The 18,977-nt window shown below is 38.1% G+C and overlaps 2 protein-coding genes across 2 annotated transcripts; both read left to right on the top strand.

The window, feature by feature from the left end:
• The first annotated feature begins 3,734 nt into the window (after positions 1–3,734).
• LOC135672512 (MDIS1-interacting receptor like kinase 2-like) lies at positions 3,735–7,223 on the top strand. Its single transcript, XM_065180993.1, has 2 exons — positions 3,735–6,482; positions 6,669–7,223. Exon 1 carries the CDS (start codon positions 3,758–3,760, stop codon positions 6,017–6,019), a length of 2,262 nt encoding a protein of 753 aa, XP_065037065.1. The 5' UTR covers positions 3,735–3,757; the 3' UTR covers positions 6,020–6,482; positions 6,669–7,223.
• A 1,142-nt stretch (positions 7,224–8,365) lies between these two features.
• Positions 8,366–12,568, top strand: LOC135652761 (MDIS1-interacting receptor like kinase 2-like). The gene is made up of 2 exons (XM_065173986.1): positions 8,366–11,459; positions 11,691–12,568. Exons 1-2 carry the CDS (start codon positions 8,660–8,662, stop codon positions 12,050–12,052), a joined length of 3,162 nt encoding a protein of 1,053 aa, XP_065030058.1. The 5' UTR covers positions 8,366–8,659; the 3' UTR covers positions 12,053–12,568.
• Positions 12,569–18,977: the final 6,409 nt, after the last annotated feature.

Below are 18,977 nucleotides of genomic sequence, written 5' to 3'. Positions count from 1 at the left end.
TGGATGTAATTAGTAATATCTGCCAGATTGTTAGGTGGGTGCAGATGAGTACTACGAGTTAGGAACTATTTGCATGAAAGGTGAGTACATTTTATCGAGCACTTATCAATTTCCTTATCTCTGTGATCACCACAATAAAAATGGCATCTCAACGATACAGATGTTGTGTCTCTACCACCTTACTGTCGCTACGACAACTCTCTCCTTTTCTTGTTCTTTTAACAACAGCTCCACTCAGAGAGAGAGAGAGAGAGAGAGAGATCTACCCTCCAAGTTGGGCGATTGCTCGCGTTCGTTGGTAAGTCCCTTGACTCATTGAGTTAAGTTATACAGGATTCCAGATTCAAATAATAATAATAATTATTTATTTATTGGTTCGTTGTCGTCGACGTCGTCGTCGTCGTCGTCGTCGACGTAGTCGTCGTCGTCGTCGTCGTCGTCGTCGTCGTCGACGTAGTCGTCGTCGTCGCAATTGACTATGTTGATTTCAAGGGAGGGGAGTCGACACACATGGATCATCACATCCTTCAATCTTCTCTTATCCCAACGTCAAGATGCATGCCAAAGCCAATTAATTGCCAAGACGAATTCATATTCACTTGATAAATTAAAGCTGACGTCAATTGGGTTCACTTTGTTATAATGCCAGAGTCAAGTCTTAGGTTAAATCTAAGCTCTAATGCCATTGTTTTGCCAAGCCATTAGTGTCCGATCCGAACTTAGTACAACCCTGCCAAAAAAACTAATATAGAAGTCTTCTTAGTCATTTTTATTTCTAAATCAATATGAATGTCTAATTAAAATTTTATTTTTTATAAATAAACTGATTACCATTAGATTTTGAGTTTCATAGCATCAGTTATATTATTATTAAATAAACTTATAGTACTTAAGTAAAGATATAAAAATAATAAAAATTACTCCAACGATAGTATCAGTCTTATATATCGAGGATCGGACCGATTCATCCTATAAATCGGTGCATATAATGTACTCGAGTATTTTTCTGAAAAATATGAATAGGGCACATCTCTTTTCAAAGAGAGAATTTTTATGACAATTAGTTCCAAGTTATTTCTTAATCAAACTAAAATGAATGAGTTTTTTTTTTGGGGGGGGGGGTTTCGTTTCGTTCTATTCCTAAATAATTAAATGAAAGAGTTAATTAGATGGCTCTATTCCAACCCACTTTTAATTAATTTGAAACAGCTAGTTCATTTCGTCATGACTTTTACCGCTTTCTTCGTCTTTCTCTTGAAAGACTTGTATAAAAACTATCAAAAGGTTTTTTATATTCCATCATAGATTCCCTTCATTCCCTCCTATAAATAGAGTTGTGAACAGAAAATATATAATAAAATATACATTTCTTAATTCTCACATAAACGTGAATGGTGTGAAGACTAAAGAGAAATAGAACCATCAACCGTTAAATGTAGGAGTCATCGTCTTCTGGCAACGATGAGGTGACACAACATTAAATGTCCACATCAAAGAAATGGCTCTCTCGGATTTTTCTTTTTCTTTTTTTTTTTTCTGTCGAGAATTCACCAAAGAAATGGCCCTCTCGGATTTTTCTTTTTCTTTTTTTGTTCTGTCGAGAAACACTAATATATCCACATTAATTTTTAATACAGCAACGTACAAACAACCACAACTATCCAATTGGTGCTCCATCTTTTCTTTGCTTTTTTTTTTTTTTTGACTCCGAAACTATGTCTTAGTCTAAGAATATTGGACAAGGAGTGTGGAAGATTGCTAGCTGGCAACGTGCATAACACGGTATAGAAGTAATCACTCACCCACTCCGCCCCATTGCTAACATCGCAACTGTTAGATGGAAAGAAAGTGAACGGCGAGTAATGCTCATTAAATCCAATATAAAGACGTTTTCATCGGCGAGTAATGCTCATTAAATCCAATATAAAGACTTTTTCATGGGCGAGTATCGCCTACCATGGTCTCCATCAATCTCCGCTTGTTCGTATTGACATGGTGCATTCTCTATCGTTCTTCGTCGGTCTACGTGCTTGATCATATTAGCCTAGTGTATTCTCCATCATTTTCTATTGGTTTCCACCACGCTTGGTCTTATCGGTTTAATATGTTTTCCATTATTCTTTGTCAATATTCATCATACCTAATTATGTTAACTCAATGCATTCTTCATCAATCTCTACCACGTTTGGCCATGTTGATCTTATAAGTATAAAATATTATTATTATACAAAAAAATTTAATCCCAAAATCTAAAATTAAATAATAATAGATTTCTAAATTTATAATGTGTACCTTTGAATATTATTCAAAAAATCTTTATCTGATTTTAATTGTACCATCGTCGGATTTGAAAATTATAACAATATCAATTTGCAAGAAAAACTAGATGTGTTTTCTCTTCTCTTTCTATCCTTCACATGACCACTATAATTAATAGATTTAGGGACAAAGGAATATGAGAAAATATCTGTAATTTTTCATTGACCGGTTCACGTGATTATAGGGAAATGAGAAAATATTTATAATTTTTTAATAATTTTACATATCTACACATTTATGTATCATCTATATATTATGTATATAGTTCCTATAATGTCTTATCTATTTATAGGTGAGAGTAGAGAAAGTTATGATAAGTAATTAGGAGAGTATATCCTATCAAGATCATCTCATAAGGAATTTTATCGTAATTAGACTTCCTTTCTATTAGTTAATAATCATAATTAGAATATAATTATATCCATAATATATCTTATCAAATTAGATAGGATAATATAATCTAACATTCTTTCACTTTGCCCATTAATTGATAAGATACAAAATAATTTAAAATAAAATAAAATTTATTTAAAAATAATTTTATCTAATTGGATTTTGAATTTTGAAAATAATTTATACACATACAAATTTAAAAAAAAGTCAATAAATATAATAATAATATATTAAGTATGATTAGCAATATGAATCATACCGATTATACATTATCAATATTATGCTTCGTATCATAATAATATTAATTTTTTTTAATATAATTTAAAATGATCTTTATAATTTATCTAAGATAGTTCTATCATTATATTTAATCATAATATATACACACAAATACAAATAAATAAAATATAATTAAGTAACAGCCATCTTAATTCGTACGGCGAAAAACTAATTCTTTTCGTTGAAAGATTTGTATACTTATAGGATGTGGTCAAGTCAATGGTGTCAAACCTCAAGAGAAATAGAATCATCAACCATTAAATGTTCTTGGAATATTTCTCTTCTGGACAGGCGCACAAATCAATCATCCAACAGTGAGGTGGCACAACATTAAATGTCGACAGCAAAACGAAGACTTCAACCGATGATCATAGGCACTAACAAGAGACTGGATTCACCAAAGAAATGGCTATTTCCGATCACTCGTCTTTTTTTTCCTTCGAGATACACAAATATTTCCACATTATACAACCACAATTATTCGATTGGTGCTTCATCTTTTTTGTCCTTTTCTGCTGACACCGTAAACTAAGTCTCGCTCTAAGAACATTGGATAAGGCCTGTAAAAGCCTTCTAGGCAACGTGCATAACACGACATGAATTCACCACACATTCTCTCCGCTCCATTGCTACTATAGCAACTGTTGGATGTAAATGTATAGACATTATTTTCACAGGGGAGTATCGCCTATAAAAGTTCCCTCATCTCTTTGCCCAAACGCACGACAAAAAGTTCTGCAATCCTTTCTTAAGCTATATTACGATCATGGCATGTAAACTACGCAGAAGTTCTCTCTCCACCACACTACTCCTACTAGTTTTTCTCTCTCCTTTTGTTGTTCTTGTAAGAGCAGCTTCAGTGCTGGGGTCCCAAGGGAGAGCTCTACTCCATTGGAAGTCCACACTCCGAAGTCCGCAGTTGCTCGCGTCCTGGAACGTCGACTCCAGTCCATGCAATTGGACTGGGGTTGCATGCAACACCGCACGCAATGGGCGCTTGGTCATCTCCGAGATACAGCTGCCAAATATGAGCTTAGCAGGGCCACTCGATGCTCTTAATTTCTCGGCGTTCCGATCGCTTGCCAATCTCAACCTCAGCTACAACCAGCTGAACGGGAACATTCCCCCTACCATTTCGGCTCTCTCCAACCTCGTATCTCTTGATCTGACTGCCAACAGGTTCACTGGAAGAATTCCTGTAGAGATTGGTTCCATGAAGGCGCTTCAGTTCCTAAATATTAGCGAGAATCAGATAAGTGGTCCTATACCTCCGTCTCTGAGCAACCTTAGTAGGCTTACAGAAATGCAACTAGAAATAAATAATATTTCGGGTGTCATCCCGGAGGAGTTGGGGAGACTTAGAAAGTTGACCTACCTTGCTCTCTGGACAAACCAACTCAGCGGTTCCATCCCTCCTAGTTTAGGAAACTTGACAAACCTCAACATGTTGGACCTCTCTCAAAATCAATTATCGGGATTCATTCCTAGAGAACTAGGAAACCTAATAAACCTAGTGCACTTCTCGCTCGCTAATAATAGCCTAACAGGTCCCATCCCTTCATCGGTGGGAAATCAGAGCAAGTTGGAGATCCTTGTCCTTTGGATGAATGAATTGTCAGGTTCTATGCCTCCAGAAATTGGAAAGCTGCACCAACTCACTACCTTGGCTCTCCAAATTAACCAGCTCTCGGGCCAAATCCCACCATCACTTGGTAACTCAAGGAACCTCATCGATCTACGCTTATACGATAACCAATTGTCTGGTCCTTTGCCTCCGGAGATGAACAACATTACAGGTCTGGCTACTTTTCAATTGAGAAATAATAACTTTTCTGGTTATTTGCCTCCAGCGATATGCAAAGGAGGAGCCCTATGGTTCCTCTCTCTGGGCAACAACAGCTTCCAAGGTCCCATTCCCGCAACATTGAAGAATTGTACGAGCCTCAAGAATGTTCGTCTGCATCATAATCAACTGACCGGGGATGTATCTGAACACCTTGGGGTATATCCCAATCTTTGGTATTTGGATTTAAGCTTCAATAGATTGTCGGGTGCAATCTCATCAGACTGGGGAAGATGGCACAATCTGGAGTCATTAAGAATCTCAAATAACAATATCACCGGAGTTGTACCATCAGAACTTGGACAGCTATCAAAGCTGGAAGAACTGGACCTTTCTTCAAACTACTTCCAAGGAGAGATCCCGAGGAGCTTGGGCAACCTGGCTCATCTTTATAACTTCAACCTGAGCAACAATCAACTTATTGGAGAGATACCAGCAGAGCTGGGAAGGATGTCCAACCTTGAACTTCTTGATCTGTCGAGAAACGGCTTGACAGGAACGATACCATATCAGATAGGAAATTGCATGAACCTCCAATTGCTGAAGCTTAACAACAACAACCTCAGCGGAAGCATTCCTTTTGAGATAGGCAATCTGGTGTGCCTTCAATACGCACTCGACATCAGCCATAACTCATTGACAGGGGACATACCAACGCAATTCGGTAAATTGTTGATGTTGCAAAATTTGAATCTATCACACAATGGCTTGACGGGTAATCTTCCATCAACTTTTAGGGATATGCGTAGCATGTTCATCATCGATGTCTCATACAATGAATTGGAGGGTCCAGTTCCCGATAACAAGCATTTCCAGGAAGCTCCAGTAGAGTGGTTTGTCCACAACAAAGGTTTGTGTGGGGTTGTCAAAGGTTTGCCTCCATGTGCTTCATCTACTGCAAATGAACACCACGGAAGGAAGCATCACACAGTTATTTTCTTATCTATTGTTGCATCTATGGTCGTCTTACTTCTCTTGCTTGCGTTCGTCGGAATTGCTTTGCCATTCCAGAAGACGAAGAAACACACAGTGCAAGCTGTCAATAATCCCATCAAACAGGGTACATTCTCTGTTTTGAATTTTGATGGAAAAGTTGCATACAAGGATATCATCGAAGCAACAGAAGATTTCGATGAGAAGTACTTGATCGGAACCGGTGCATATGGCAGTGTTTATAGAGCATAATTATCAAGTGGAGAGGTGCTAGCAGTGAAGAAAATTCACCTGTCCGAACACGAGAACACGGTGGACGAGCAACCCTTTCAGAATGAGATAGAAACTCTTACTCGAATCCGACATCGCAATATTGTCAAGCTTTACGGATTCTGCTCCTCTCCTCACCACAAGTTTCTCGTGTACGAGTACGTGGAGAGAGGGAGTTTGGGATCCGTCCTCAGAATCGAAGCAGCAGCAGCAGAATTGGACTGGGTGAAGAGGGTGAACATTGTCAAAGATGTGGCTCGTGCTCTCTCCTACATGCATCATGATTGTGTTCCACCTATCGTTCATCGAGATGTAACCAGCAACAATATTCTACTGGATTCAGAATTCAAGGCTTGTGTTTCTGACTTCGGCATTGCTCGACTCCTGAATCCAGATACCTCAAACTGGAGCATGCTTGCCGGCACGCATGGTTACTTGGCACCAGGTAACATTTTGATTAATATTTTGTAACTCCATACGAAGATTTCTTGACATGTTATGGTATTTTAGAATCGTAGATTGTTGTTTCAGTAAAAGTGCAAATGTCCCTATTGCGTTGACTCTTAACTTTCTAACTAGAGGACATACTTCTGTATCAAGGAAGTTTGATCATCGATCTTCTTGTCTGTAGAGCTCGCTTATACAATGAGACTGACCACCAAATGCGATGTGTATAGTTTTGGGGTGATCACACTCGAGTTGCTAGTGGGAACTTACCCAGGAGATATCATTTCTACCCTATCATCTTCCTCCGGCCAAAGCCTGTTTGTGAAAGATATATTAGACCAGCGTGTATCACTTCCGGTTGACCAAGTTGCAGATGAAGTAGCTGCAGCTTTAACATTGGCGATCCATTGCGTTGACATCAACCCAGAAACTCGCCCGACGATGAAGCAGATCTTTGAAAAGTCATCGGCGCAGCCGAGCCCGGCATCTCTCCATGCATTGAAGTTTTCTGATTTGATGACTCGAGAAATATGATCAACCAAGTGGACTTCGCTTCCATCCGTTGCATCTTTTATTGGCCATTGAAAGGTTTGATCTGTGTGTAGTACATGGTTTCCTTGTCAAGCTTCTGTTGCTGGTAAAGTTCTTTGAGCGTTATATATGTTATTTGCTGTAATGAAATTTGGTATATATATGTTTATTGTGATATTAATGTATGTTCATATCTTTGTTGTGAATACTATGATGTGTATATATTTGTTGTTGTGAACTATTATGCATTACTGTTGTGAATATTGTTATGTTTACTATCAGCAATACTTATATATGTTTATTGTGATGTGATCGAGTGTTGTGAATATTGTTCATATCATGTATCGTTGTTGTGAAAGTTGGATGATTTCTTTGGTGTGTTCCTATGATGTGTACAATTGTGTATGCATATTTGTATCACTAATTACATGTTGTTGTGATCTTAGTAATGATATGCCAAAGATCAATGTTTACTATAATGTACCTTCTTGCATCCACTCAAGCTGATACTCTCTTAAACAATGTGATTTTGCTCTTAAGCACATATTTGTCTTCGTAACAAATATAATGCCCTCCTTCGCCAAGTTAATCTTACATGGTGGTCTCACATCAAGGTTAAATGGATTGATGATGGCGACTTCAACACTAAATACTACCATGCCGGGGTTGCCATTCGCAGCCATCAAAACCACATTAAACACCTTTAATGTCCAAAACCAAATTGTCCCGGACCAACACATCATGCATGTCCCTTGCCTTTTGTCTCATTCTATTATGACTTTTGGAATTAGGATCTTTATCCTTTTAAGCCTAACATATGGCCTAGTCTCATTGGTTGAGGCATTCTTGATAATAATGCCCACTCACATCTCTTTGCCTATTTCTCTATCGTTCAAATCTGGAATACTCTTTCCTCCATTGGCCTCGATAAATCTCACTATCAAGTTCCGTATCCATTGTGGATCAACCAAATCGAATCGGGATCCAACTCATTTGAAACGAACCATTGGGTAAGTTCAGCACGTCATCTCTACCCAACCTGATCTCGATAGCCATGAAATCATATATCTCTTTATGCATTAATAAATGACAATAGTTTTAACTGCACATTTGATTTATAGAAAGTCGACGTCTCAAATGGGATTCCGAATCTTGATCATTTGGCCGCACCTGCAGAAAATTAATCATCAGCAAAACTCTTCTTATTTTAATGTCACAAAAGCTATTCTTCTTTAACATTATAAAATGACTCCCAGTTGGCAGAAGGAATATGCTGAACTTGATAAGATCAGCTGACTTGACTCAGAAATCTACTGCTACAAAGTTTTTCTTGTGCTTCTTCTTATATGACATTGATTTCTCCAAGTAATAATATGAGTCCACTTTATGCTTTAACAAATGAAAAGTGATCAGTGGTGATGATCGAAAGGAATGGTTCTTAACCTTCCACCAAACTTTGCGGAGGGGACAGTATGAGAACGGGTGATACCATCCAGCTTTAGCCCCGCTGGTGAGGATGCTCGAGACTCAAATGTGTCCCACTCGGTTCCCGATAGTTCACATCCATCTCATACATTTTATATAAGGGGGCCCTTTGTTTGCTCGCAGTACAACATCCTCCCCCAGATTAGCTACACTGCAGTTATGGCATCCCAGCTGCACAACTGGCGGCTCCTCTCCACCACTCTCCTCCTCCTGCTGCTGCTCTCTCTTCATCTTGTCTCGGTGACAGCTTCACTCGGGTCACAAGCGAGAACCCTACTCCACTGGAAGTCCACCCTTCACGGCCAGCAATTCCTTGAATCCTGGAATCTCAGCTCTAATCCGTGCAATTGGACTGGAGTTACGTGCAACCTTACGCACAGAGGACGCCCTGTCATCACCGACATGTCCCTGCCGAACATGAGCTTAGAAGGGCCACTCGATGCTCTCAACTTCTCAACGCTGAGATCACTCGTCGGTCTCAACCTCTCCTACAACCAGCTCGACGGCGTCATTCCTCCGACCATCTCGGCTCTCTCCAACCTTGTATATCTTGATCTCATAGGCAACCGGTTCACGGGCAAACTCCCGGTCGAAATAGGCTCCATGAAGGCGCTCCAGTTCCTATATCTCAATAAGAATCAGTTAAGTGGTTGTGTCCCTCCATCCTTGGGCAATCTTACCGGGCTTCTGCACTTGCACCTGCGAGATAATCAACTTACAGGTTTCATACCTCAGGAGCTTGGAAGACTTCAGAAGTTGATGCATCTTACACTTGGGAAGAACCAACTATCTGGCTTCATCCCTCCCAGTTTAGGGAACTTGACGAACCTATACCAGTTGTCTCTCTATCAAAATCATCTCTCGGGATTCATCCCCAGAGAATTGGGAAATCTATTAAACCTTGTGCAACTTGGGCTCTTCAATAATAGTCTAACAGGTCATATCCCTTTCTTTATGGGAAGAAATCAAACTAAATTAGAGAAACTTTATCTTGGGGTTAATGAATTGTCAGGCTTTATCCCTCCGGAAATAGGAAATCTAAATGAGTTAACCCAACTTTTTCTGCCCGACAACCAAATCTCCGGGCCGATACCATCCACTTTCGGAAACCTGACCCAGCTCATGGGTATGGATCTCCATGACAACCAGCTTTTCGGTTCAATTCCTCCATCCCTCGGTAACTTAAGGAACCTCACTGACCTAAGCTTGTTCAATAATCGGTTGTCTGGTCGATTGCCTGCCGAGTTAAACAACATCACAGGTTTGACATCGCTTCTTTTGTCAGACAACTTCTTCTCCGGTGACTTGCCTTCAAACATATGCAAAGGAAGAACCCTACAGTATCTCTCACTGAGCAACAACAGCTTCAGAGGTCAACTTCCCGGGACCTTAAAGAACTGTACGGGATTGATCAGAGTCCGTCTCGAGCAAAACCAACTCACCGGGGATATATCACAACTTCTTGGAGTGTATCCACATCTTTCTTATATGGATTTAAGATTCAATAGGCTGTCAGGTGCACTCCCACCGGACTGGGGAAGATGGGACAATCTCACATTCCTGGCAATCTCAAATAACAACATCACCGGAGCCATTCCACCAGAATTCGGCAATCTAAAAGAACTACGAGAACTGGACCTTTCTTCCAACTACATACAGGGGGAGATTCCAAAGAGCTTGGGCAGGTTACCTCATCTCTACAAGCTGAACCTGAGCTGCAATCGACTCGGCGGAGAGGTACGAATAGAGTTTGGAAGGATGCCCGACCTTGAAATCCTTGATCTATCAGTTAACAGCTTGACAGGAAGAATACCGTCTCAAATAGGCATTTGTCTCAAGCTCCGCTCCCTGAAGCTTAATGGCAACAAGTTCGGCGGAGGAATTCCTGCAGAGATCAGCAGCCTGGAGTACCTTCAAGACGCATTGGACATCAGCCACAACTCACTAACGGGTGAGATACCCTCACAGTTCAGCAAATTTACGATGCTGCAAATTCTGAATCTTTCACATAATAATTTGTCCGGTGGTCTTCCATCTTCACTAAGTGCTATGATCAGCTTATTAATCATTGACGTATCATATAATGAATTGGAGGGGGCTGTGCCTGAGAGCCCAGTCTTCCGGAAAGCTCCGGCGAAGTGGTTTGTCCACAACAAAGGTTTGTGTGGGGTCGTCAAAGGCCTGCCTCCATGTCTTTCTTATACTGCAAGGAAAGATGATGGAAGCAAGCACCACAGAGCAATTATCTCAGCTATCATTGCTTCCGTGGTCGTCTTATTCATCTTACTTGTTTTTCTGGGAGCGTTTTCACTGTTCCAGAAGACCAAGAAACATTCCATGCCTTCCGAAAATAATGGCAACAAAGAAGGCATGACATTCTGTGTATTTAACTTTGATGGAAGATATGCATACAAGGATATCGTTGCAGCCACGGAGGATTTTAATGAAAAATACTGTATCGGAAGTGGTGCATATGGCAGCGTTTACAGAGCAGAATTAGCAAGCGGGCAGATGCTAGCAGTGAAGAAAATTCATCTGCAGGAAGACGAAACTACATCGAATGAGCAATCCTTTCAAAACGAGATACATACTCTTACTCAAATTCGACATCGAAATATCGTCAAGCTCTACGGATTCTGCTCCTCTGCTCGACACAAGTTTCTGGTGTACGAGTACATGGAGAGAGGAAGTTTGGGATCCCTCCTCAGAAGCGAAGCAGCAGCTGCCGAACTGGACTGGGTGAAGAGGGTGAACATTGTCAAAGATGTGGCTCGTGCTCTGTCCTACATGCATCATGATTGCGATCAGCCCATTGTTCATCGAGATATAACCACCAACAATATTCTGCTCGATTCAGAACTCAAGGCTTGTGTTTCTGACTTCGGTATTGCTCGACTCCTGAAGCCAGATTCATCAAATTGGAGCATGCTTGCCGGCACATATGGTTACTTGGCACCGGGTAAGTTTCTCCCCCGACGTCATATAGTAATACATTTTTTGCAAGTTAAAAGTCCATCAGCTTGTAGCTCATTTACATGAATTATTCATCAATCTAGAAATAGAAAACAGCAGTCGATTTACTGTACACGTAGTTATTCATCAATCAAGGCGCAAAGTAGCCTAACATAGCTGTCTTTTGGAGATCCTTCTACGATATAAGGTTTCCTCAGTTATCGGTTATTGTTTGCAGAGCTTGCTTATGAGATGAGAGTGACCACCAAATGCGATGTTTACAGTTTCGGAGTGGTCACGCTTGAGTTGCTAATAGGAGGACATGGGGAAGGACTCGTTTCCGTTCTGTCATTGCCTTCGTCGCCGAAAAACACGCTTGTGAAATATGTATTAGACCAGCGTCCATCACTCCCTACGACGGAGGTTGCAGACGAGGTAGCTGCAGTTTTGAGGTTGGCACTTTGCTGCGTGGAACATGACCCAGAGTCACGCCCAACAATGAAGCAGGTCTTTGGAACCCTATCGACTGTCAACACACTGCCGAGTCTCCCTTCTCTCGATGTGCTCAAGCTTTCTGACTTGATGAATGCTAAAATATGATCGACTATATGGACTCCCGTTCTCCGGCTGTGCCACCAAGTCAACAAGTCGGCTAAAGTAGGGGTTGTTGTTCACATCATATGACCATGCCTTTTTTGTAGTATGAAGCTGATGCTGTAGCGGAGGGCATGTGGTAAAGACCTGCCCATTCTGTAGTGATTAATTTCAATTCGCAGAAACAGGCTGACAGATTGAGAAAGTACTGAAGGTGTTTAATGGGTAAACGCATGCGACGACCAACATGATGCTGTGTGGCATAAAGAGCTTCCTAAAGATAATTTGCTCGACTTGAATTGACTTCACTCTCAGAGGTCCCATCTTACCTTTTGTGAAGCTGTAAAGCAGACAATGACTGCTTACAAGGCAAGGAGTCATCAGAGGAGGGAAAGAAATGTGAGATGAATTGTATGGTTGTGAAATCACTCCAACAAATCTAGTGACATGCAGTCATACACGTCCTTTTCTTCTTTCAATAAAGAAACGAGTATGTGTGTAACGTACCTTTTTTTCGTTGAATACGAAGCGGGTTCAACAGAAGAGTTTACTAAATCCAAGAAACTCGAATTGATAAGTATCGTGACACCCGTTGTTGGTCTATTGATTAAAGATATGATTCAAATTATATGATATGACACGACTTACTAGAGAGGAACTACATATCACACAAGTCAAGTGTAGACAAACCTCCTTTACAGGTAGGAGAAAGGAGATGAATCAAAAGGATAATCTCACATCACAGAATTGAAAAAATCAGATTGGTTTGATCTATAATTTAAAAGTTTAATTTTTTAGGTTAAATTGATGTATATTAATTTTGATTAGTTTAACTGAAACTCATCAATAATAGACTTTTTAATGATATTAGAACTAGTGTAACAACTTCTGAAAAATCAAGGATGGTACAATGTTACAATCATATAGAATATTTTTCATACAAATCAATCAATAATCAATTCACTCCTATGATATTCATAATCTGTTTAATATATTAATTACATTAAGAATGGATTCGTCACGCTTCTATTATACATCTGACAATTAAAAGATAATCATATGAGCAAATAGACAGGAAGCTCTCTACGATACGATTATCACGAATAAGATAAATCGTCTTCCCAAAATCAACTTACCTCTCACCATAGACAGGAAGCTCTCTAAACCCTTGCCTTAGACCAACTCTCCATAATAGTCCTCTGTGTCAACTTCACAAGTGTTGGGTTCAACCCGCTTCGACTATATGATTAGGTAGTCAACCCAAATCTGAATTATTAAAAAAAAAAGAAAAAAAAGAAAGAGACGTGCACAAATGAGGGCAGCGAACGAATTTGGCGTGCAACGAACGATTGCGGTGCACAATGAGAGAAAATAACAAAGAGAGAAAGAGAAGAGAGATAATTAGGATTTTGAGTTTTTTTGTTTTGATTCAAATTATATGTGAAGAATTCTTGTAGTAAGCTTTACAATCCTAACGGTGTTAATCTACAATTTATTCTCTCTGAGGTATTTTCTTGTTATACCCATTTTGTGAGATCTAAAATTCTCTTTTTGATGAAATTCATCCATGTGATGATTATATGCTATTATTGAGCCAAGATATATGGTCTTAATGTTATTATGATCCTCTTGTTATTTTAGAGAAGATTTATTGTAAACATGTTATATTATTAGTGATAGTGGAAGTTTGAAGTGAACTACGGTCTCGTGGTTTTTCCCGCATTGGATTTTTCACGTTAAAATTTGATCTCACTTTGTGATTGATTTATTATCCTACTGTTTATGCTGCTCTGGTGGATATGTGTTTTTGATATCAAGTTGGTATTTTGATGAGGAACTTATTTTGATACACAAAGAGAGAAAATAATTATTTCGCTTTAACAGGTCGGTGCTAGTTTTTTTTTCTTGTGTGATTGAAATGGAACAGTCAGATAGTATGATTAAATTGAACTTATCAAATTATTCCACTTAGAGGTGTATGATGGAAGATTTGCTCTATCGCAAAGATTTGTATAAGCCCATCAAGGTTAAAGATAAACCTTCTACTATAGAGGATGAGGAATGAGAGGTTCAACATAGAAAAACTATTGCTTATATTAGAAGATGGATGTATATAAATTTGCATGAGCATATTTCTGATGAAACCAGAGCTGATGTTGTTTGGCAAAAGTTAGAAAATCACTTTGCGAAAAAGACAGTGGGAAACAGAATTTCTCCTTAGAAGACTTGTAAATTTGAAGTATAAAGATGGTGGTAATATTATTGAGCATATAAGTCTATTTTAGGGTCTTACAAACAAGTTAGTTGCTATGAAAATAAATATAGATGATGAGATACAAGGATTATTACTTTTCAGCTCTTTACCAAAAGGTTGGGAAACGTATGTTGTGATAATTTATAACTCCATGCCAGAGGGAACTCTAACTATAGATATGGTTAAAGACAATTTGCTAAATGAAGATGCTAGAAGGAAAGAACAAGGTGAATCTTCTTCTGGTGCATTTGTTTCTGAAAAACAAGAAAAATGTGGAAGAAGTCATAGTAGAAATCCACATGGTTATAGAGGAAGATCCAAGTCTAGAAGGGATATCAAATATTTCCACTATAACAGGCTAGGTCACAAGAAGAAAGAGTATATGTTTTGGAAGCGAGAACAGAATAAAATGAAGAAAAATGAGAAAGAGACCAATATACTTGTTGTTGAAGGTGATATCATTATTGTTTATGATGACGGTTGTGTCAATCTTGTAGCTCAGGATAGTAATTGGGTAATTGACTCTGGTGCTTCATTTCATGTTACTTCTCATGGTAATCACTTCAGATCTTACACTACTGGTGATTTTGGTAGTGTCAGAATAGGAAATAGTGGTACATCTAAGATTGTGGGTATTGAAGATATTTGCTTGGAGACTAGTATTGAGAACAAATTGATACTCAAATATGTTAGACATGTTCCAGATATTCATCTTAACTTGATATCTATAGGTAGACTTGATGATGAGAGATTTACACACTATTTTGGTGAAAGTAAATGGAAACTCACTAAAGGTTCTCTAATTGTGGCGAGAGGAAAGAAGCTTAACTATTTTTATGTCATGGAAGCTAAGCTACACAAAGGAGAGATTAATGCAATTCAGAAGGGTGAAAGCATAGATCTTCAGCATAATAGGCTTAGTCATATCAGTGAGAAGGGACTTCAAACTCTTGCTAGAAAGTAATTCTTACCAAAGTTGCAAGGTACATCTCTTAAATCTTGTGATCATTGCTTAGTTGAAAAAAAACATAGAGTTGTCTTTCATACATATCCATCATATCGAAGATCAGATATTATTGATTTAATTCATAATGATATCTATACTATGTAAACTAGAACTCTTGGAGGTGCTCTTTATTTTGTTACTTTTATTGATGACCATTCTAGAAAAGTGTGGGCTTTTGCTTTGAAATCTAAAAATCATGTACTCGATGTTTTCAAAGAATTTCATATTAGTGTTGAAAGAGAAACTAGCAAAAAGCTAAAGTGTGCTCGAGCATATAATGGTAGCGAGTACAGGGGTCATTTTGAGAATTACTGTAGGGTTTATGGTATCAGGCTTGAGAAAACAGTTTCTAAAACTCCTTAGCAGAACGGTGTTGTAGAATGGATGAACAAAACAATTGAAAAAAGGATTAGGTGTATTCTTTCCTACGCTAAGTTACCTAAGTCATTTTGGGGGGAGGTTGTGAGAACTATAGTTAACCTTATAAATTTTTCTCCATCAGTTTATCTGAAAGGTGATGCTAAAGAAAGAGTATGAAAAGGAAAAGATATATCTTGTAATCATTTGAGAGTCTTTGGGTGTAAAGTATTTTTTTATATTCCTAGAGATGAGAGGTTCAAGCTTAATAATAAGGCAAAAGCATGTATCTTCTTAGGATATGATCATGAAGAGTTTGAGTACATATTATGAGATCTAGTGAATAGGAAGATTATTAGAAGTAGAGATGTTGTATTTCTTGAAGACCAATTATTTGACGATTGTGATAATATTAAGAAGCCAAAAACTTGTGTTTATATTCCTTGGAGTTTGGGTCCAATTCCTTCACTCGTAGTTCATGATGATCATGAGGGAGATGAACAAGAAGATTGTGGTGAGAATGCTAGTGATGATACTCCTATAGTTGATGATGTTGAACCAACTGAACAAGCACCTCCACCACCAGTTGAGATTCCATTGAGAAGATCCACAAGAGAGCGACAACCATCTACCAGAAGAATGAGTGGGTTAAAGCCATGCAAGAAGATATGAGATCCTTGCTTGTGAACCACAGCTCTGACTTGGTAAAGTTGCCTAAAGAGAAGAAATCTCTCAAGAATAAATATGTTTACAAATTGAAGACCGAAAATAATAGCTCACAACAAAGATACAAGACGCGACTAGTTGTGAAAAGATTCAGTCAAAAGAAAGGTATTGATTTTGAAGAAATATTTTCTCCAATTGTGAAAATTTTCTCTATCCGAGTTGTTCTTGGTTTAGCTATCTGGTTGAATTTAGAAGTTGAGCAACTTGATGTGAAATCAACGTTTCTTCATGGTGACTTAGAAGAAGAAATTTACATGGAGCAACAAGAAGGTTTCAAAGTCAAGAGAAAAGAAAATCTGGTGTGTAAGTTTAAAAAAAGCTTATATGGACTCAAACAGGCACCTAGACAGTGGTACAAGAAGTTTGATTTCTTTATGATGAGCCAAGGGTATAATAGAACCACATCTGATCATTATGTATTTATGAAAATAAATTCAAATGATGATTTTATTATTCTCCTACTATATGTTGATGATTTACTGATTGTTGGTCATGATGCTGGTAAAATTGAAAAGTTTAAAAGAGAGCTAAGTAAGTCTTTTGCCATGAAAACTTAGGATCGATGAAACAAATACTTGGCATTAAGATTCTTCGTGATAAGAAGAAAAGAAAGATTTGGCTATCTTAGGAGACTTACATTGAAAATGTTCTTGAAAGATTCAACATGAGTAACGCCAAAGTAGTTTGTTCTCCACTTGTAGGTCATTTTAAGCTTAGTTCAAAATAATATCCTACAAGTGAGAAAGAAAAAGAAGAAATTTCCAAAGTATCTTACTCATATACAGTAGACAATTTGATGTATGCTATGGTTTGTACTAGGCCAGATATAGCTTATGTAGTTGGAGTTGTCAGCCGATTTTCTCTAATCCTGATAAGGAACATTGGGCAGTAGTGAAATAGATATTAAGATATCTAAGAGGTTCTTCCAAGTTGTGTTTATGTTTTGGTAGTGATAAACTTGTACTAGAAGAGTACACAAATGCAAACATGACATGTGATATTGATTCCAAAATGTCCACTTCGAGATTCTTGATGACATTTGCAAGGGGAGCAATCTCTTGGCAGTCTAAGTTATATAATTATGTTGCTCTATCAACCACAGAAGTAGAATACATAGCAATTATTAAAGCCTACAAGGAAGCTTTATGAATGAAAAAGTTTCTATAGGGATTGGGCTTGAAATAAGAAGGATATACTATTAACTGTGACAGTCAAAGTGTCATTCACCTCTCCAAGAATTCAACGTACCATTCTAGATCCAAGCATATTATGTGAGATATCACTGGATTTGTGATGTGCTTGAGATGAAAGAATTACACTTGGAAAATATGTATACCAATGAGAATTAATCAAATATGTTGACAAAGTCTTTGCATAAGGAGAAGCTTAAAGTATGTAGGCGAAGAGCGGGCTTAGTATAGCCCACCATATGAGTTGGAGGGGGAGAATTGTTAGGTTCAACCCATATATGGGCTTTGACTAGATGATTTGGGCAGTCAGCCCAAATCTGATTTATTAAAAAAATGAAAAGAAAAAGAATCAGACGTGCACAGTAAGGCCAGCGAACGAACGGTGCGTGCAACGAACGGTGACAATGCACAGGGAGAGAAAAGAGCAGAGAGAGAAAGAGAAAATAGACCATTAGGATTTTGAGTTTTTCTACTTGACGATCAGTGGCCAAACTTTATCAGTTTTAACCCAAATTATATGTGAAAAATCCTTACAATAATCTCTACAATCCTAATGGTGCTGATTTATAATTTATCATCTCTAAGGTACTTTCCTACTATACCCACTTTGTGAGACATAAAATTCTCTTTATGATGATGATATGTTATTCTTGAGCCAAGATATATGATCTTGAGGTTATTTTGATCCTCTTGATATTTCAGAGAAGACTTATTATAAATATGTTATCATTATTAGTGATAGTGGAAGTTTGAAGTGGACTACGGTCCCGTGATTTTTCCTGCATTGGATTTTCTACATTAAAATTTGGTCTCACTTTGTGATTAATTTTTTGCTCTACTGTTTTTGCTACTTTGGTTGATATATGCTTTTGATATCAAGTTGATATTTTGATGAGGAACCCATTTTGATACACAAAGAGGGAAAAAGAATTATTCTGCTATAATAGGTTTTTCCCAACAAGAAGTGTAGTCTCCCCCTTTGACTGAAATCCCTATTCCAACACCAATTCCAGATCTTCCCAACGAGTCGATTACTAAATCAACCAAACTTTTAGTTGAGGTTCGGACCAACTAAATAAAATGGATTAGTAATTGGAAAATAAGATAAAATAGGAAAATTGGCTAGAAATAGAATCATACCTGTGGTCTCCTTTCACAAAAAGTAACAATGAGGAGCTGATCCACTAAGGCATCCAATTCCCATCACTCAATGTATACAAGAGAAAATATGACCCTTCGGAATACATCATAACTTTTATGTCTCAAATGATGTTATTTGGAACCATCAACTCACTAATATGTTGAACTTTCCTAACAACCTTAAGGGGGAGTTGCACGTGAATAATTTGTTAAGCTCTCTGAGAGTCAATCTTCTTATTTGGGCAATTGACTAAAGAG

The sequence above is a fragment of the Musa acuminata genome, chromosome BXJ1-4, assembly GCF_036884655.1.
Source record: "Musa acuminata AAA Group cultivar baxijiao chromosome BXJ1-4, Cavendish_Baxijiao_AAA, whole genome shotgun sequence".
NCBI lineage: Eukaryota > Viridiplantae > Streptophyta > Magnoliopsida > Zingiberales > Musaceae > Musa > Musa acuminata.
This window is presented reverse-complemented; position numbering and strand designations above follow the sequence as displayed.

Coding starts and splice junctions, on each gene's coding strand:
- LOC135652761 (XM_065173986.1), top strand. CDS start 8,660: ATGGCATCCCAGCTGCACAACTGGCGGCTCCTCTCCACCACTCTCCTC. Junction 11,460..11,690: donor ATATGGTTACTTGGCACCGG/GTAAGTTTCTCC, acceptor TATTGTTTGCAG/AGCTTGCTTATGAGATGAGA.
- LOC135672512 (XM_065180993.1), top strand. CDS start 3,758: ATGGCATGTAAACTACGCAGAAGTTCTCTCTCCACCACACTACTCCTA.